Source organism: Pyrus communis, chromosome 2, assembly GCF_041283825.1.
Source record: "Pyrus communis isolate YQ-2024b chromosome 2, ASM4128382v1, whole genome shotgun sequence".
Lineage (NCBI taxonomy): Eukaryota > Viridiplantae > Streptophyta > Magnoliopsida > Rosales > Rosaceae > Pyrus > Pyrus communis.
In genome coordinates this window covers 23,074,700-23,090,393 of record NC_142566.1, presented here as the reverse complement: position 1 = coordinate 23,090,393, position 15,694 = coordinate 23,074,700, and the positions used below count along the sequence as shown (strand labels likewise).

Here is a 15,694-nt window from a genome sequence, read left to right as displayed (position 1 = left end):
AGAAATATCGAAACGTACATTTGAAATTTCAAATTTTACCCCTAGTTCGTTACATTTACGTGTAGTGTTGTGTTGTGTAGTGTTGTAGGACCACACACACTCACACACTCTCTTTCTCTCCCGTGTTTTCCTCTCCCTTTGTTTCTTTTCTGTCATTTCTCTCTCTCTCCCAAGCTCCGTTCCTTCTTCTTCTTTCTTCAAAAACGTACGGACGACACACAAATCACCCAAACCTTGATGGATCGAAGGAACCAAGGGCATTTTTGGACTCGTGAAGCTCGTACGAGTACAACCATACCTTTTTCAGGTGAGAAATCCTTCGTTTTCGCGTCGATTCGAGGTAATCCGTTTTGAACACTGTTCATGCGAATTTAATCTAGCTTGTTTTTGGGATTTTGAAGCTCATAGATGTCTTAGTGAGGTCCCAAGGAGCCTCGGAGTACTTCGTTGGAGAAGTTTGGACGTCGGGATCATCGTGGTCAAAGTTGGCCGGAGCTTTCGAGGGCTTTTCCGGCGAAACCACGGCGAGTTAGGGGTCGAGGCAGGTATGGATGTGTTCGTCTCGTCAATACCTTCATTTTGATATATAGTACGTCGAAAATGGTTAAGAAATGAAGAAGTTATGACACTTTGAAATTTACCCAGAAATTCCGGCAAAACACTATTTCCGGCGAAACCAGTCCGGCGACGCGAGGAAGAAGATGCGCGCGTGGGCAGCGCGTGAACAGTGCGCGTGGGGGCGCGTGAGAGCTCCAAATTGAGTTCTGAAAATTGTCACGCGTTCGTGACGTCGTGTAGATCACCGTGGTATATTCATACACCCAAATTGAGCAACGTATGAGAAAGTTATGGACGAATGTTTGGTGTATGCGCGTTAAATAACGTCAATTTGGTTACTTTTTGTATAGGTGAAAATTATACAGAGGAAGAATGTAACCAAGCTAGGGGAGGTTCAGGGACCTACGAGACGTCGATGTGATATGTGAGTGGGCAGTTATTTTTCAGTATATATATATATACGTATGCTTGACGTATTTCCCAGAAAACGTATTTTAAAAGAAATACGAATTATATATCCTGTCATATATGCATCATATTTTAATATGTGCATTACCATAATTATGCATATTGTTGCATGGTGCTGAGGAGGCCCAGGTAAGTGCCAGGTAAGTGGTATTCATGTTTGTATGCAATAGTGGTTGAGATGTTTAGAGAGCTCATAATCTGCACCCCGGTGTTAGTGCTCCCGCCCAGGGCCAGGGCATAGTCTTTCACGTGATGTTCACCCGCACCGCACGCTCGCCTTGGATCCAAGTAGGTGCAAGCCTTGTCGTACAGACCACATTAGGTGGTTCCGACTCGTAGGTGACCCGCGATTATTCGCACAGTCTTCACGTGATCGTAGCACTAGAGCGTATATATTACACCCAGTCCTGTCGTACAGACCACGTTAGGTGGTTCCGACTCGTGTGCAGATTCAGATATTGAGTTGAGATTGGAGCTCTATCTACAGCCGTACAGGTCACGTTAGGTGACTCCCGGCTGCTAGATTATATGTTATTGATGTGAATTACGCTTGAGCATTTATTGAGCGTGGAGCTCTATCTACAGCCGTACAGGTCACGTTAGGTGACTCCCGGCTGCTAGATTATATGTTATTGATGTGAATTACGCTTGAGCATTTATATTTGATTATGAGATTCTGTTGTGGCATATTCTCGAGCATAAATGGCATATTATAGAGCATGAATGGCATATTCTTGAGCATGAATGATATACCCTTGAGCATGTTGGCATATCCATACATACGTATATATGTTATTTTCTGGGAAATTATACTTGTTTTACGGCGAGGGGTTACAAAGTTTTGAGAAGTGTTTGGATTTGGAAAAGAATTGTTTTGCTGACCCACTCAACTTTGTTTTGCGCCCCTCCAGGTTCAAGAATTGCAAAGGTGTGGTGACTACGAGGAAATTCAACGGTGTTCTGACAGAATGGACCAAATAAGGACTCACCTTCGGGTGTTTCATTTTAGAAGTTGTATATTTTTAAAGCTTCCGAACTGTGCAAATGGTTACGTCACTCTCACGTGACGGCCAGCATGCCCTCCTTCGGGACGGGGTGTGTCAAGTTGGTATCAGAGCCTAAGTTTCAATCTTGGACATCTTGAGAAGTTCTAGTGAATTCTGTCAGAACTACACCGCCTCGTAGCAAACCACGTAGTTAGAGGAACTTAGTCTCCCTGATTTAGCTGTTAGGGGAAACTATTATTTTGGTGATTCAGTATATTATCAAAAAGGGACATTTTAAGATGGGTTATGAGTTGAATTTGAATCACCTTAGGAAATGATGAACCTGAGGGAGCAAAGTGATGGATTAACCAATTGGAAAAGATGTTTTGGATTATGCAAGTCAAAGGAATCTTCCTTTTGACAGAAGGGTTGAGACGACTACCTGGTTTGAGTTACGAACTTGTATCCTGGTGGAAACAGGAGTATAATTCATTGTCACCGAAGGAAACAGCCGATTGAGAATTGTTTAAGGACTTGTTTAAAGAAAAGAATTATTTCCTTTGGCATCTTATGATGGTAGAAAGCAAGAGTTTGCAAATGTGAGACAAGGAAAGCTGACGATCAATGAGTATTATAAAAAGTTCTCAGACTTGCCTTGTCCCATTCGAATATTGCCGCTATTTTGATTGAAGTGTTATATTGTTTTAGGCTGGGTGGCATAAGGCAATGGTATTTTGGGTGACCACTATCCATTGTAATTCTTACCAGGAGTATACAAGATGTTGTTGAGCCTTAAGGACTCTGAGAACATGTTCAGCGAGAGTAAAGAAGAATGATAAAAGAATGGGAATCAAAAGAGGACGATAAAGTTAATGATTCGTCATATCAAGAATATAGAAAGATTCGGAACTTCAAAAGAAGTGAAGCTAATTCTAGTTCTTTTGGCAAAGGTTTTAATGCCATTGACCAGAAGCGAAGTGATAGATGTATTGGTAATCCCAGATCTCAGAGACAAGGTGATTTTGGTAAAAGAAATGTACTTTTGGGCTGTAGGTACAATAATGGACACCTTTGAGAATGTAGGCGAGAAAGCATTGGACGCTTTACAAGTGGATAGATGGGACATAGAACTGCAAATTTTGTCCAAAACCAACAGAAGCCCTAGCAGTTTTCTTTGCCATAACTGGTGCCGATCCAGCAAGTTCCTGGATCTATTAATTATGGTCAGTTAGGCCGTGGTGTACACGAGCGAAGTATTTACACTAATAGAGGTTGTGGGAGACGACAACAAGCCCAGGGATGTGTTAACCACACATCACTGCAAGATACTCAGAATTATTTGGATTTGATTAGGGCTACGATAATTATTCTTAATGACTTAGCTAGAGTCTATTTGTTGTTAATGTAGAAATTTTACGTTATTATTGTTATTGCCTTGAAAGTAGTATTTAAACGCGGTTGAGACGTGTGTACGTATTTCCTAATGAGTGGCAAAATAGTAATATTACACCCTCGAGAGTTGTTGCTTACTTATCGAGACAACGATGATTTATCAGTATTGCGGGCTGCAGACCGTAATATTAATAACTTATTCGTGGATTCGTTAAGCAAGTAAACCGGTAAGTTATCCTATGTTAGTATCGTACTTATTCAGAGTGCTCAGTATTAGTAGAGTATGTATTGTTGCTAGCTACTTTTGTTCCATTAGATTGTGGATTTCAATGTTATTCTAGAGCATATTATGTTATATACATGATATGATGAGTTGATTATGAGCTATATATGCAGCCGAGGGCTGAGTTGATTAGAATGAAAAAGTATGAGCTATGTTTATAGCCGAATGTTGAATGGATTATATGTTATTTTCCATCGGTCTGGATGACTAGAGATTACTTTTGTAAGTATGCAAAGTGAAGTGAGGCAGACCGTTAATTATGCTGTGAGAGCAAAGAGATTATTATCAAAAGGCTGCCAAGGATATTTATATCATGTGGTGCTAAAAGATGTCACTTCTAGTAGCGTGGAAGAAGTGGGAGTAGTCAAACATTTACCTGACGTTTTCCCTGAGAATTTACCTGGATGGCTACCAGTTAAAGATGTAGAGTTCACTATGGATTTGTCTCCAGGTACAAACCATATATTATAGAATGTTGCCTTTTGAACTAAGAGAATTGGAAATTGGTTGATAAAGGTTTTTATTCAACCTAGTACATTACGTTGGGGGAACCCCAGTTTATTGGTGAGAAAGAAAATGGACGTTAAGGCTGTGCTTTGATTATAAGCAGTTGAATCGAGTAACAATTGAAAACCGTTATTCGTAACCTCACATTGATAGTTGTTTGATCAACTTCGAGGTGGTTGTATATTTTCTAAGTTTGACTTGAGGTCTGGACATTGTTAGTTGAAGATTATCGGTGAGGATGCCCTTATGATAACTTTCAGGATTCGTTAAGGTCATTTCAAGTTTGGTGATGCCATTCGGAGTGACGAATGCATCTACTACTTTATAAATTTGATGAATGAAGTATTCCAATGATATCTAGACCGATTTGTTGTTGTTGCTATTGAAAAGATTGATAAGACTAGAGCAAAGTATGCTAAACATCTTAAATTGGTATTGCAAAGATCGAGGGAATGTCGATTATATGCTAAGTTTAGCAAATGCCAATGTTGGATGAATCAAGTAGCATTTTTGAGATATATTATATCTGCTTCAGGTATTCAAGTGAATTCTTAAAAGGTAGCAGAAATTGAGAATTTAGAACAACCACGAATCGTGATTGGGATTTGGAGTTATCCTAGCTTAACAAGCTATCATGGACAATTCGTGAAAGATTTTTCAGTCATTGCTTTGTCATTGACGAGATTGTTGAGAAAAGAGGTTATGTATGAGTGGGAAGGAAATTGTGAGCAAAGGATTCAATAACTGAACCATTTCCTCATTCATGCACGTAATTTAGTATTCCCAGAGAATAGTGATAATCATAAGTTTTTAGTGATGTTTATTGAATGGTATTGGATGCATGTTGATGCAAATGTTAGGGTGATTACATACGTTTCACGACAAAAGGAACCTCATGAAATGAATTACCCTACTGGTGATTTGGAAGTCATGATTACCATTCTTGCTGTGAAGTTATGAAGACATTATATTTGGTAAGAATGCAAGATTTTTACGAATCCAAAAAGTCTCCAATATCCATTACTTGGAAGGATTTTGATATAAGGCAGCGAAAGTGGATTGAATTGTTTAATGAACATGATTGTACGACCAGGGTGATCGTAAAATTGTTCTAGCTGATGCACTTGGTGAAAAGACGGTGGTAAGAGTTGATGTCTGGCACGCTTGCCAAGATTGTCTTCTTGTGGATTGGAAATCAACTGAAGTAAAGTTGAGAATGGAAGTTTGAGAAGAAGTTGTAATTGCTAATTTTCAAGTTAAGTCTTTTTAGTAAGGTCGTACTCAAGACTCAAATGGTTAACGAAGAAAATTAAGAATTAACCAAGGCAAAGAAAGAAGGGAAAAAGAAAGATTGCTGAGTTCGAGAATAGGATGGTTAGGATTGAACTTGAAGTGATAGTTGATCAATGTACCAAGTTAGTACATTTACTCCAGTGTTGAGTAACAACCACAGTGCAACAGTACTTATATGTTTTATGGAGAAGAGATTTGGGTTACGGAACTGCTGAGTTTCTTAAGTATGTTGGTTGCACAGTTTCCAAAGTAACGCCATAAGGACCATGAAATGTGTCGATTTTTGTTGATTTGTGGAAGAAATACTTCTGGATAGAAAAGATTCGATCACGAAAGAGTTTTGGTAGGCCCTGAAATTATGGATGAGTCTTCTCAAAGTATTCAGGTGATTAAATTTAACCTGAGAGTAGCCAGGAATGACAAAAGAGATTAATAGTTGAACATGTCATTAATCGAGTGTTTAACGTAGATGATCTTATAATTTTGAAGTTTTCACTTTAGAAAAGTATGATTCAGCTGGGAAAGGAAAGCAAATTAAGTCCTAAGTACATCGGACTTTATGCGATCATCGAAGAGTAGGTGAAGTTGCTTGAATTACTTCCAGAGTTATTGTAAGAGCATGATGTGTTTCATGATTCAACATTTTTAGAAATTTCATCACGAAAAGAAATAGTGAGATTTGGAAAGGAGACAAAATAAGTCTTAAACACATCAGACCGTTTTTGACCACTAAAGGAATCGATACAAGTGGTGATGTCTTCAAAATTGGCTAAGGTGCATAATGTATTATATTTCGATGCGTTGTCACTAGGTGGCAGATTCGTCACATGGAGTTCTGGTGCAACTATTGAGAATTTATCCGGATTAGATTGGTTGAGGAACCAAGGACGACTTTGGATTGGAAAAAGAATGTATTGAGAATTAAGACAGTGTAATTGGTAAAGAATTTGTGGAGAAATCAGTCAGTCGAGGAAGTTACATGGGAGACAGAAGATTGGATAAGGGATTTGTATCCTAGATTGTTCTTCGATCACTAGGGGTTATATTTGGTTGTTTTGAATTTCGGGACGAAATTCTATTAAGGAGGGTAGGTTGTGACATCCCGTCCCAGAAATATCGAAACGTACATTTGAAATTTCAAATTTTACCCCTAGTTCGTTACATTTACGTGTAGTGTTGTGTTGTGTAGTGTTGTAGGACCACACACACTCACACACTCTCTTTCTCTCCCGTGTTTTCCTCTCCCTTTGTTTCTTTTCTGTCATTTCTCTCTCTCTCTCCCAAGCTCCGTTCCTTCTTCTTCTTTCTTCAAAAACGTACGGACGACACACAAATCACCCAAACCTTGATGGATCGAAGGAACCAAGGGCATTTTTGGACTCGTGAAGCTCGTACGAGTACAACCATACCTTTTTCAGGTGAGAAATCCTTCGTTTTCGCGTCGATTCGAGGTAATCCGTTTTGAACACTGTTCATGCGAATTTAATCTAGCTTGTTTTTGGGATTTTGAAGCTCATAGATGTCTTAGTGAGGTCCCAAGGAGCCTCGGAGTACTTCGTTGGAGAAGTTTGGACGTCGGGATCATCGTGGTCAAAGTTGGCCGGAGTTTTCGAGGGCTTTTCCGGCGAAACCACGGCGAGTTAGGGGTCGAGGCAGGTATGGATGTGTTCGTCTCGTCAATACCTTCATTTTGATATATAGTACGTCGAAAATGGTTAAGAAATGAAGAAGTTATGACACTTTGAAATTTACCCAGAAATTCCGGCAAAACACTATTTCCGGCGAAACCAGTCCGGCGACGCGAGGAAGAAGATGCGCGCGTGGGCAGCGCGTGAACAGTGCGCGTGGGGGCGCGTGAGAGCTCCAAATTGAGTTCTGAAAATTGTCACGCGTTCGTGACGTCGTGTAGATCACCGTGGTATATTCATACACCCAAATTGAGCAACGTATGAGAAAGTTATGGACGAATGTTTGGTGTATGCGCGTTAAATAACGTCAATTTGGTTACTTTTTGTATAGGTGAAAATTATACAGAGGAAGAATGTAACCAAGCTAGGGGAGGTTCAGGGACCTACGAGACGTCGATGTGATATGTGAGTGGGCAGTTATTTTTCAGTATATATATATATACGTATGCTTGACGTATTTCCCAGAAAACGTATTTTAAAAGAAATACGAATTATATATCCTGTCATATATGCATCATATTTTAATATGTGCATTACCATAATTATGCATATTGTTGCATGGTGCTGAGGAGGCCCAGGTAAGTGCCAGGTAAGTGGTATTCATGTTTGTATGCAATAGTGGTTGAGATGTTTAGAGAGCTCATAATCTGCACCCCGGTGTTAGTGCTCCCGCCCAGGGCCAGGGCATAGTCCTTCACGTGATGTTCACCCGCACCGCACGCTCGCCTTGGATCCAAGTAGGTGCAAGCCTTGTCGTACAGACCACATTAGGTGGTTCCGACTTGTAGGTGACCCGCGATTATTCGCACAGTCTTCACGTGATCGTAGCACTAGAGCGTATATATTACACCCAGTCCTGTCGTACAGACCACGTTAGGTGGTTCCGACTCGTGTGCAGATTCAGATATTGAGTTGAGATTGGAGCTCTATCTACAGCCGTACAGGTCACGTTAGGTGACTCCCGGCTGCTAGATTATATGTTATTGATGTGAATTACGCTTGAGCATTTATTGAGCGTGGAGCTCTATCTACAGCCGTACAGGTCACGTTAGGTGACTCCCGGCTGCTAGATTATATGTTATTGATGTGAATTACGCTTGAGCATTTATATTTGATTATGAGATTCTGTTGTGGCATATTCTCGAGCATAAATGGCATATTATAGAGCATGAATGGCATATTCTTGAGCATGAATGATATACCCTTGAGCATGTTGGCATATCCATACATACGTATATATGTTATTTTCTGGGAAATTATACTTGTTTTACGGCGAGGGGTTACAAAGTTTTGAGAAGTGTTTGGATTTGGAAAAGAATTGTTTTGCTGACCCACTCAACTTTGTTTTGCGCCCCTCCAGGTTCAAGAATTGCAAAGGTGTGGTGACTACGAGGAAATTCAACGGTGTTCTGACAGAATGGACCAAATAAGGACTCACCTTCGGGTGTTTCATTTTAGAAGTTGTATATTTTTAAAGCTTCCGAACTGTGCAAATGGTTACGTCACTCTCACGTGACGGCCAGCATGCCCTCCTTCGGGACGGGGTGTGTCACAAATCGTCTCTAAACTGAGCATGAGAGTTATCACGCCCAACTTTTATTTATAAAAAAATAACACAAAAGAGGATAATTAATGTCCTTATCAGTCATTTTACGAATGGACAAATTTGTAATTACAAAATTCATTAAAATGTAGGTAGAAAAATAAGATACTAGAGTGGGAACAACATCACTCTTAAAATTATTATTTTGGTGTTGACGAGTACGAATGAGGGTGGGTAGTGTTCTTGAGACTTTGTAGTTTGAGGAACCACCGGACTTGCTTATGGATGTTTTGGTTGAATATTGCCTTTAATTATTGTCCTTATTGTTCATTTGCGGATAGATTTTTCCGTTGTGCTAAACGTTCTTTTTTCTTTAGATTGAGTTGAAAGTCTCGGCAGGGCTTTTATTGAAGCTTTTTATGCACATTATTCTCAGTTTGTACGTGTTCTCCTATATTTTTTAAAAGACAAATTATTAGTGACAAAGTTACATTGTTTACAAATATCATTAAAAAAATTAGTTAATCTAGCGATATTCTTACAACAACGGTTGTGGCATGAGCAGCTGCTTTGCAATGCCAGCTGGAAACGGTTGGACGATCCAATTCTAACTCGCGTTCCATGAAACAGAAACACGTCCCAACGTGGACACCTGGACACTGCATTTACTGCGTCTCCCAACCCAATGGACCCAACCCAATCCGTCCGGGCAGCCCCACAGGGCATTGCCCAATGGCTCCCATACGACCACCCGTATACCACCGCCCTCACAAAATCCAAATGGAAATAACAGTTTTTTATTTTATTATTATTATTTTATTTATGCATCAAAAAGGCCACATTTTTAAGCAGTTTGATAACTGTACTTCTCATACAACGGAATCAACTTTTTTTTCTTAAGAAACTCTGGATTTAAGTTCGAACTCATACAAATGCAATTTTTATATTTATTGGTTTTAATTTAATTTTTTATTTGACTCTAATACTAAATATACGTTACTACTTCAGGTTATATTAAAACTGTTTAAGCAAAAAGTTGTTTATCGCCAAAGTGTCGTGCCATACTTCGTATAACCAAAAAGAGAAAATAAGAACGTATTATTACAAAAAGCCTTTTTAAGTACAAAATTAATAATTTATTGATGGGTCAAATTCATACACGAGGGCGGAGCAGCCGTCGGAGATTTCAATTGACGTGTATGCCCCTCGTGTTCGGCTTCTTTTGGACAGGGTGTACTGACTAGAGAGAGAATTGCATTATGTGGGTCCAATGGAAAGTAAGTGTATTAAATTACCAGTTTAATTGTTTTATTAAGGCCTAAACAATGAGTTTTTTTTTTTTTTTATAATGCTAATCAACACTTGAATAGGATTTTTTTTTTATTTATAAAAAAACCAAAATTTTAATATTGATAACATATCATCAATAGAAAATAAACACGTCAATTAACATTTGAATAATAATTCAATCATCAACATCTACATCATTTGATTTACAAAATTTGATTTATAAATTTTGTCCCTCGCATTACCAGAAATTTTTTAGCGTGTTACGATTCGATATACCAAGCATCGTAATACAAATTCAAATTTTGATGTACAGGACTATATTTCCAACATACTAAACAACAAAATTTAGTAGTTTCGCACAAAACTAATAACCGAAGTTTAAGAAAAAAAAATATACATATTAAAGAATAAGGTGCATTTAATATGAACTCGATAAAAATTGGCAACACCACTTATGAAATGTTGCATTGTCGATCACTATGTCTGTTTAACTATCAACTTAATTTTTTTCAAGGACGTGACACTCATTAGGCTCATTTTGCACTAACGTAAATAATAAATTGGTGGAACATACTATCATGAATACCTTAAAAACAAAAGGTTCTCAAAGGTACCGTTTGATACGTGGGACGGGACGGAACAGAGTGGGACAAGGTGTTCCGTCCCACGTTTGGTGTGCCTAAAACGGATGGAACGAGCTGTTCCACGGGACGAGTTTTGGGTGAATTTTCGTTCCACCTCACCCCCTGGAACGACTCGTTCCACATCCGTGGAACACAAAATTATAACCTCTCCGTCTTCTTCTTCTTCCTCCTTGTTTCCATCCGAGGGCATCTTTGCTCTCGCTCCGTTCCATTCCGTCCTGTCCCGTCCTTTCCCGTCCCATTCCGTTCCGTCCCGTCCCGTCTGCATACCAAACGATACCAAATAGCACCAAACCATTGTGTAAGCAAAAAGGTTAAACCATTACTAGTTTCAGAATAACAATAGCATATTGTACTTAACAAATAAGGAGGAATGACTGCTTAGACGCAATTAGCGGAAAATGAAAGTGGTGCTGACTGGTGAAAGCATATCACTATGCATCTTCGAGATTCTAGACTCAACTGATAACCGATCAGCCCATGAGTCGTAATCAAGCTTCACGCTATATACATGCATCAAAATATCATTTTTCCTTTTCAGAAATAATTAGAATCCCAATTTCCAATTTTCTTACATATAAAAAGTAAAAAACCGCCAAAGAAGAGAGAGAGAATGGAAATGGCTGGATTTGTGAGACGACGACGGCAGGGTGTCTTGATTTCTTGCCTCCAAATTTCATAACCACCCCCACCTCTCTGCTCTCCACACCCAAAAATCCAATTTTGATTTTTTTTTCTGAAGCGGAGGAAAATGGAAACGACGGCGGTTGAATCAGTGGACCAAGTGGTGCAAGAGATCATGAGAATTCACAGATCTTTGCCGCCGAGGCCGGCCGTCGACGAGGTGGAAGCGGCGGTGGCGCTGGTTCGGAACGTGGAAATGGCGGAACAGGCCAGGCTCGACGCCATTGCCAGGCAGACCAAGAGCTTGCAAGTTCCGGAAGAGCTGTTCATGGTGCTGCAGGAGATGCAGAGGAACTTGGTCTACTTCAACAGCAAGGAGGAGATGCGGGAGGCCCGTAAGTTGCTCGATCTCGAGAACGTCCATAATCTGTTCGATGATTTGATTCAGAGAGCTTCCACTTGCGTCTCCTCTCCCGATTCCACTTCTTCCTCTTCTGCGGCGGCGAATTTGAGTTCGAGTTCGAATTCCGTTTCTGGGGTCCTTCCTCACCGGCCCTCTCCTTCTTCTTCTTCTGGTTCTGCTGCTGCTGCGGCGTATGTGTTCAACACTGACAGAGGTGTTGCTAAAAGTTCTTCAGCCAGAGTCAGCAGAGACGACAGTTTCGTGGTCAGCAAGGCCAAGAAAGCTTTCTACTTGGATGGAATCGGGGCCGGACCTGCTGTTTCTCCAACTCCCCGGATAGTGGATTCGTCTCTCAGGCCGGTTTCCGCTCTCAATTCAACAGGAGGAGGAGGAGGTGGAGTTGGAGGTGGATTTTCGATACACTATACAAATTTATTTTGTTTTTTATTGATATATTTGTTTGAATTGTTTGTTTATTTCTTGGTTTAAATTGTTTTTCGGGGCGCTTTGCTTATTAGGCAATGTGGGTTTTGTTTGTTTGATTTATTGTTTGTGTGTTGGGATTTATAGGTCAAGAGGGTGAGAAATTGAGTCTGATAAAGTTAGCGAGCTTAATTGAAGTGTTTGCAAAGAAAGGCACCGATGATGTTAATCTTCGAAACAAGTTGATGGACCAAATTGAATGGCTGCCTGACTCGATAGGAAAGCTTTCGAGATTGGTCTCCCTTGATTTGTCTGAAAACCGGATTCTGGTCCTCCCAACCACCATTGGAGGTCTTTCCTCCTTGACCAAATTGGATTTGCACTCAAACAGGATTGCTCAGCTGCCCGACACTATTGGAGATCTTCTTAGCCTTGTCTCTCTAGACCTTAGAGCAAACAACTTGACTACTCTGCCGGCTACCTTTGGCCGATTGGTCCATCTTGAAGAGCTCGATTTGAGCTCAAACAGGCTCACTGTGCTTCCTGACACAATTGGGTCCCTTGCTAGCCTCAAGACATTGAATGTTGAGACCAATGATATTGAAGAAATTCCTCATACTATTGGTCATTGTACCTCGCTCAAAGAGCTGCGTGCAGATTATAACCGTCTTAAAGCACTTCCTGAAGCTGTAGGAAAGATTGAGAGCCTGGAGGTTTTGTCTGTGCGTTACAATAACATCAAACAGTTGCCCACAACCGTGTCGTCTCTGTTGAGCCTGAGGGAGCTGGATGTGAGTTTCAATGAGCTTGAGTCAGTGCCTGAGAACTTGTGCTTTGCCACCTCACTTGTCAAGATGAACATTGGGAACAATTTCGCTGATCTGCGATCCCTGCCAAGGTCTATTGGGAACCTCGAGATGCTTGAAGAGTTGGATATCAGCAACAACCAGATACGAGTTCTCCCAGACTCTTTCAGGATGCTCACTCGACTACGTGTTCTACGTGTTGAAGAAAACCCTCTTGAAGTCCCACCAAGACACATAGCTGAAAAGGGTGCACAAGTAAGTTTCCTCTGTTGTGTTGACTTCTATATCCAGTAGGTTTGTAACTTCTATCTCAAGGGTAATTGTGCTTTCATGGTGCATGTTAGGCTGTTGTTCAATACATGGCTGAGCTTGTCGCGAAAAGAGATGTTAAAGCACAACCTGTTAAGCAGAAAAAGACTTGGGCTCAAATCTGCTGCTTCTCAAGGTCAAACAAAAGGAAGCGCAATGGTGAAGATTATGTAAAAGCCTGATTAATCACTGAATCCCTGCAAGAGAGGTGATAATTTCTATCGAGTAAGTTATCAAAACAATATCTTGGCAAATTTACTTATAAGCGAGAAAAGTAGAATCATGCATTTACCTTTACCTATCGTGGTGGCATGAGGACAATTTTACTGAATTGTGAGTTGTGAGCATGTATGATTAACAATATGGTAACAACTACTACTAGGGATGATTTGATTATGTTTTCTGTCACATTTTTCTGCCGCTCACACCTTTCTTATTTCTTTTTAACAGGAATACCATCTGTTAGCATGCTAGATGAGAGAAGAGACTACGAATCAACGTCAACTAATATGGTGGGTTTCTAAATTGTTCCATTGACTATCCCATACCAAATTGTATATCTGCTTTTTATTTGTTATTGTTACAATTTTTTCTTTTCATCCATCTGTATTTCTGTTATCTTTGAGTCAAGATGAGGTGTACAATTCAGCCGGCATATAGGAGAAACGAAAAACTTGTACTGTGTATATCACCTCCAATCCATTGTTCATGATATCTCTGTACGTGTATCCTTTCTACCACTTGTAATAGATTTTGTTTCCATTCAAAGGGAATCTAGAATCATATGCTAACTCCATTGTTGCTAATATAGTAAAAATTATTCGGAATCTGACTTTCGATGTGATCTGGGTACTATAAGTCTTGACCTTATCAATAGGATGGAGCGTCCTGACCTTATCAATAGGATGGAGCATCTTGACCTAATCTTCTGACTTAGAGCTTATGAATATTCCCCTGCTCCCAAAATCCAGATCGATGCCTAATTCTTACTTAATACTTAATAGGTTGTTGACTCTGCTTCCAATTGCTTTCCCACAGATTCTATCTGAATAGAAGACCCCTGATTGTGTGTTCCAAATAGTGAATAGATGCTTAATTATGCTTTAGTTACTGTTTAGGTAAAAATAGTGCAGATTAAAGTGATGATGCAGGGGTTTAGTATTTACTGAATGGTGGTAAAGTTTTATATGTGGATAGCTTTGGTTAATTTCAGAAGTTACTGTGGTGAATCACATGCTGTTGAAAGTCGTTTAGTTAGAACAATATGATGAGATGTTATAGTAGCTATTTTTAAACCAATTATCTTGAAGGTCTTTTGCTACACCAAATCTTTTGTCGTATGGATCGTTATAGTTTTGGCCGTCGTTCATTGGAGCTTTGATCGTCCATGGCCTTATGACTTTATGGAGACCTCTGTTCTTGGTGGAAATTGTTCAGAGTTACACACTACCATATGGTTTAATTATGATAAGTGTGGACGACGTGACACGCGCTATAACCTGAGTGATGGGTAACACCAGGACCGTGTGATTCCAACTAGGGTCTTATCATCACCAGCTGATTCAGCACCATCACATGCCTCTCCTAGCTTCTTTGCAACTCATCTTTCATGGGTTGAATTGAAAAATAAAAACCCTAGCTTCCAGGAAGGTACATTCAAGACCTCCCCCATTCCTGGGACCCTGACTTCCGTGAGACCGACCCTACCAGGAAGGAAAAAGACCGGTGACAGTGGTGGCGGTAGTGGCGGTGGTAGCCCCGAATATTTCCGGTGGTTGTCAATTTTGCAGGAGGACCCCAGGATGAGGTGGTGAGGCATGCATGTTGGGGTGTTGAGAAATAGGGAACAATCGCTCTAAGGATGAGATTATCCTGCGCCCAAACTTAAGCGTATGCGAGGGGCTATTAAATTCGATTTGAGTTTTTTGGCCAGCATTTGGCTCTTTGCCCATGTGAAAACGTTTGATCAATTGGGGATTGTAAAAAACATATCATTGATGTGCAGATCTGTTGGGACTCGAAGCAAAAAAGACCACCCCTATCCAAGATGTTTTCTTCAACTTTACACTTGCCGTTTTGGAAAGACAAGGGGAAAGAGCGAGATAGATTAAATTGCCACAAGATGTATTGTTTGATGTGATTATTGGTTTGTATAATTTACAAGGTGGTATGGATCATGCTAGGAACAATCGTTCACTCGATTTGAAATTTGGAAAATCATTTATCAGTTTGATTAGATATGGGAACACAATCAGACACATACTTGGTCACTAAATTTGAGAAATTTGAGATGATTCGACAATTTAGTATGGCATTTTGATAATCTGGAGTGGGCTGGAGTACATTGTGAGTCCGCGATTGTCCTTACCGGTCCACTATAGTCAACCCTTGAATCAATATCTGTCTATAATGGAATTAATAGTTGGCAATCACTCACGAGTAACATACACTAAAATAACTCGTAGTCGTAAAAGGGG

The 15,694-nt window shown here is 40.1% G+C and overlaps 1 protein-coding gene and 2 long non-coding RNA genes across 6 annotated transcripts; all 3 read left to right on the top strand.

Moving 5' to 3' along the window:
* The first annotated feature begins 99 nt into the window (after positions 1 to 99).
* Positions 100 to 2,297, top strand: LOC148698757 (uncharacterized). The gene is made up of 5 exons (XR_015952260.1): positions 100 to 307; positions 402 to 545; positions 646 to 807; positions 909 to 982; positions 1,938 to 2,297. It is a non-coding gene; the product is annotated as an uncharacterized LOC148698757 (long non-coding RNA).
* A 4,614-nt stretch (positions 2,298 to 6,911) lies between these two features.
* Positions 6,912 to 8,898, top strand: LOC148698756 (uncharacterized). Its single transcript, XR_015952259.1, has 4 exons — positions 6,912 to 7,143; positions 7,244 to 7,405; positions 7,507 to 7,580; positions 8,536 to 8,898. It is a non-coding gene; the product is annotated as an uncharacterized LOC148698756 (long non-coding RNA).
* Positions 8,899 to 11,017: 2,119 nt separating this feature from the next.
* Positions 11,018 to 15,519, top strand: LOC137748160 (plant intracellular Ras-group-related LRR protein 4-like). Of its 4 annotated transcripts, none has more exons than XR_015957769.1 (5): positions 11,192 to 12,085; positions 12,250 to 13,163; positions 13,253 to 13,425; positions 13,668 to 13,729; positions 15,223 to 15,519. XR_015957769.1 is itself a non-coding variant. In XM_068488257.2 (4 exons), exons 1-3 carry the CDS (start codon positions 11,404 to 11,406, stop codon positions 13,397 to 13,399), a joined length of 1,743 nt encoding a protein of 580 aa, XP_068344358.2. In that variant the 5' UTR covers positions 11,018 to 11,403; the 3' UTR covers positions 13,400 to 13,442; positions 13,668 to 13,985. The 4 variants fall into 4 exon arrangements, 2 of the variants coding, with proteins under 2 accessions (XP_068344358.2, XP_068344359.2); XR_015957767.1 differs by having other exon boundaries at positions 13,253 to 13,442; XM_068488257.2 differs by lacking the exon at positions 15,223 to 15,519 and having other exon boundaries at positions 11,018 to 12,085; positions 13,253 to 13,442; positions 13,668 to 13,985.
* Positions 15,520 to 15,694: the final 175 nt, after the last annotated feature.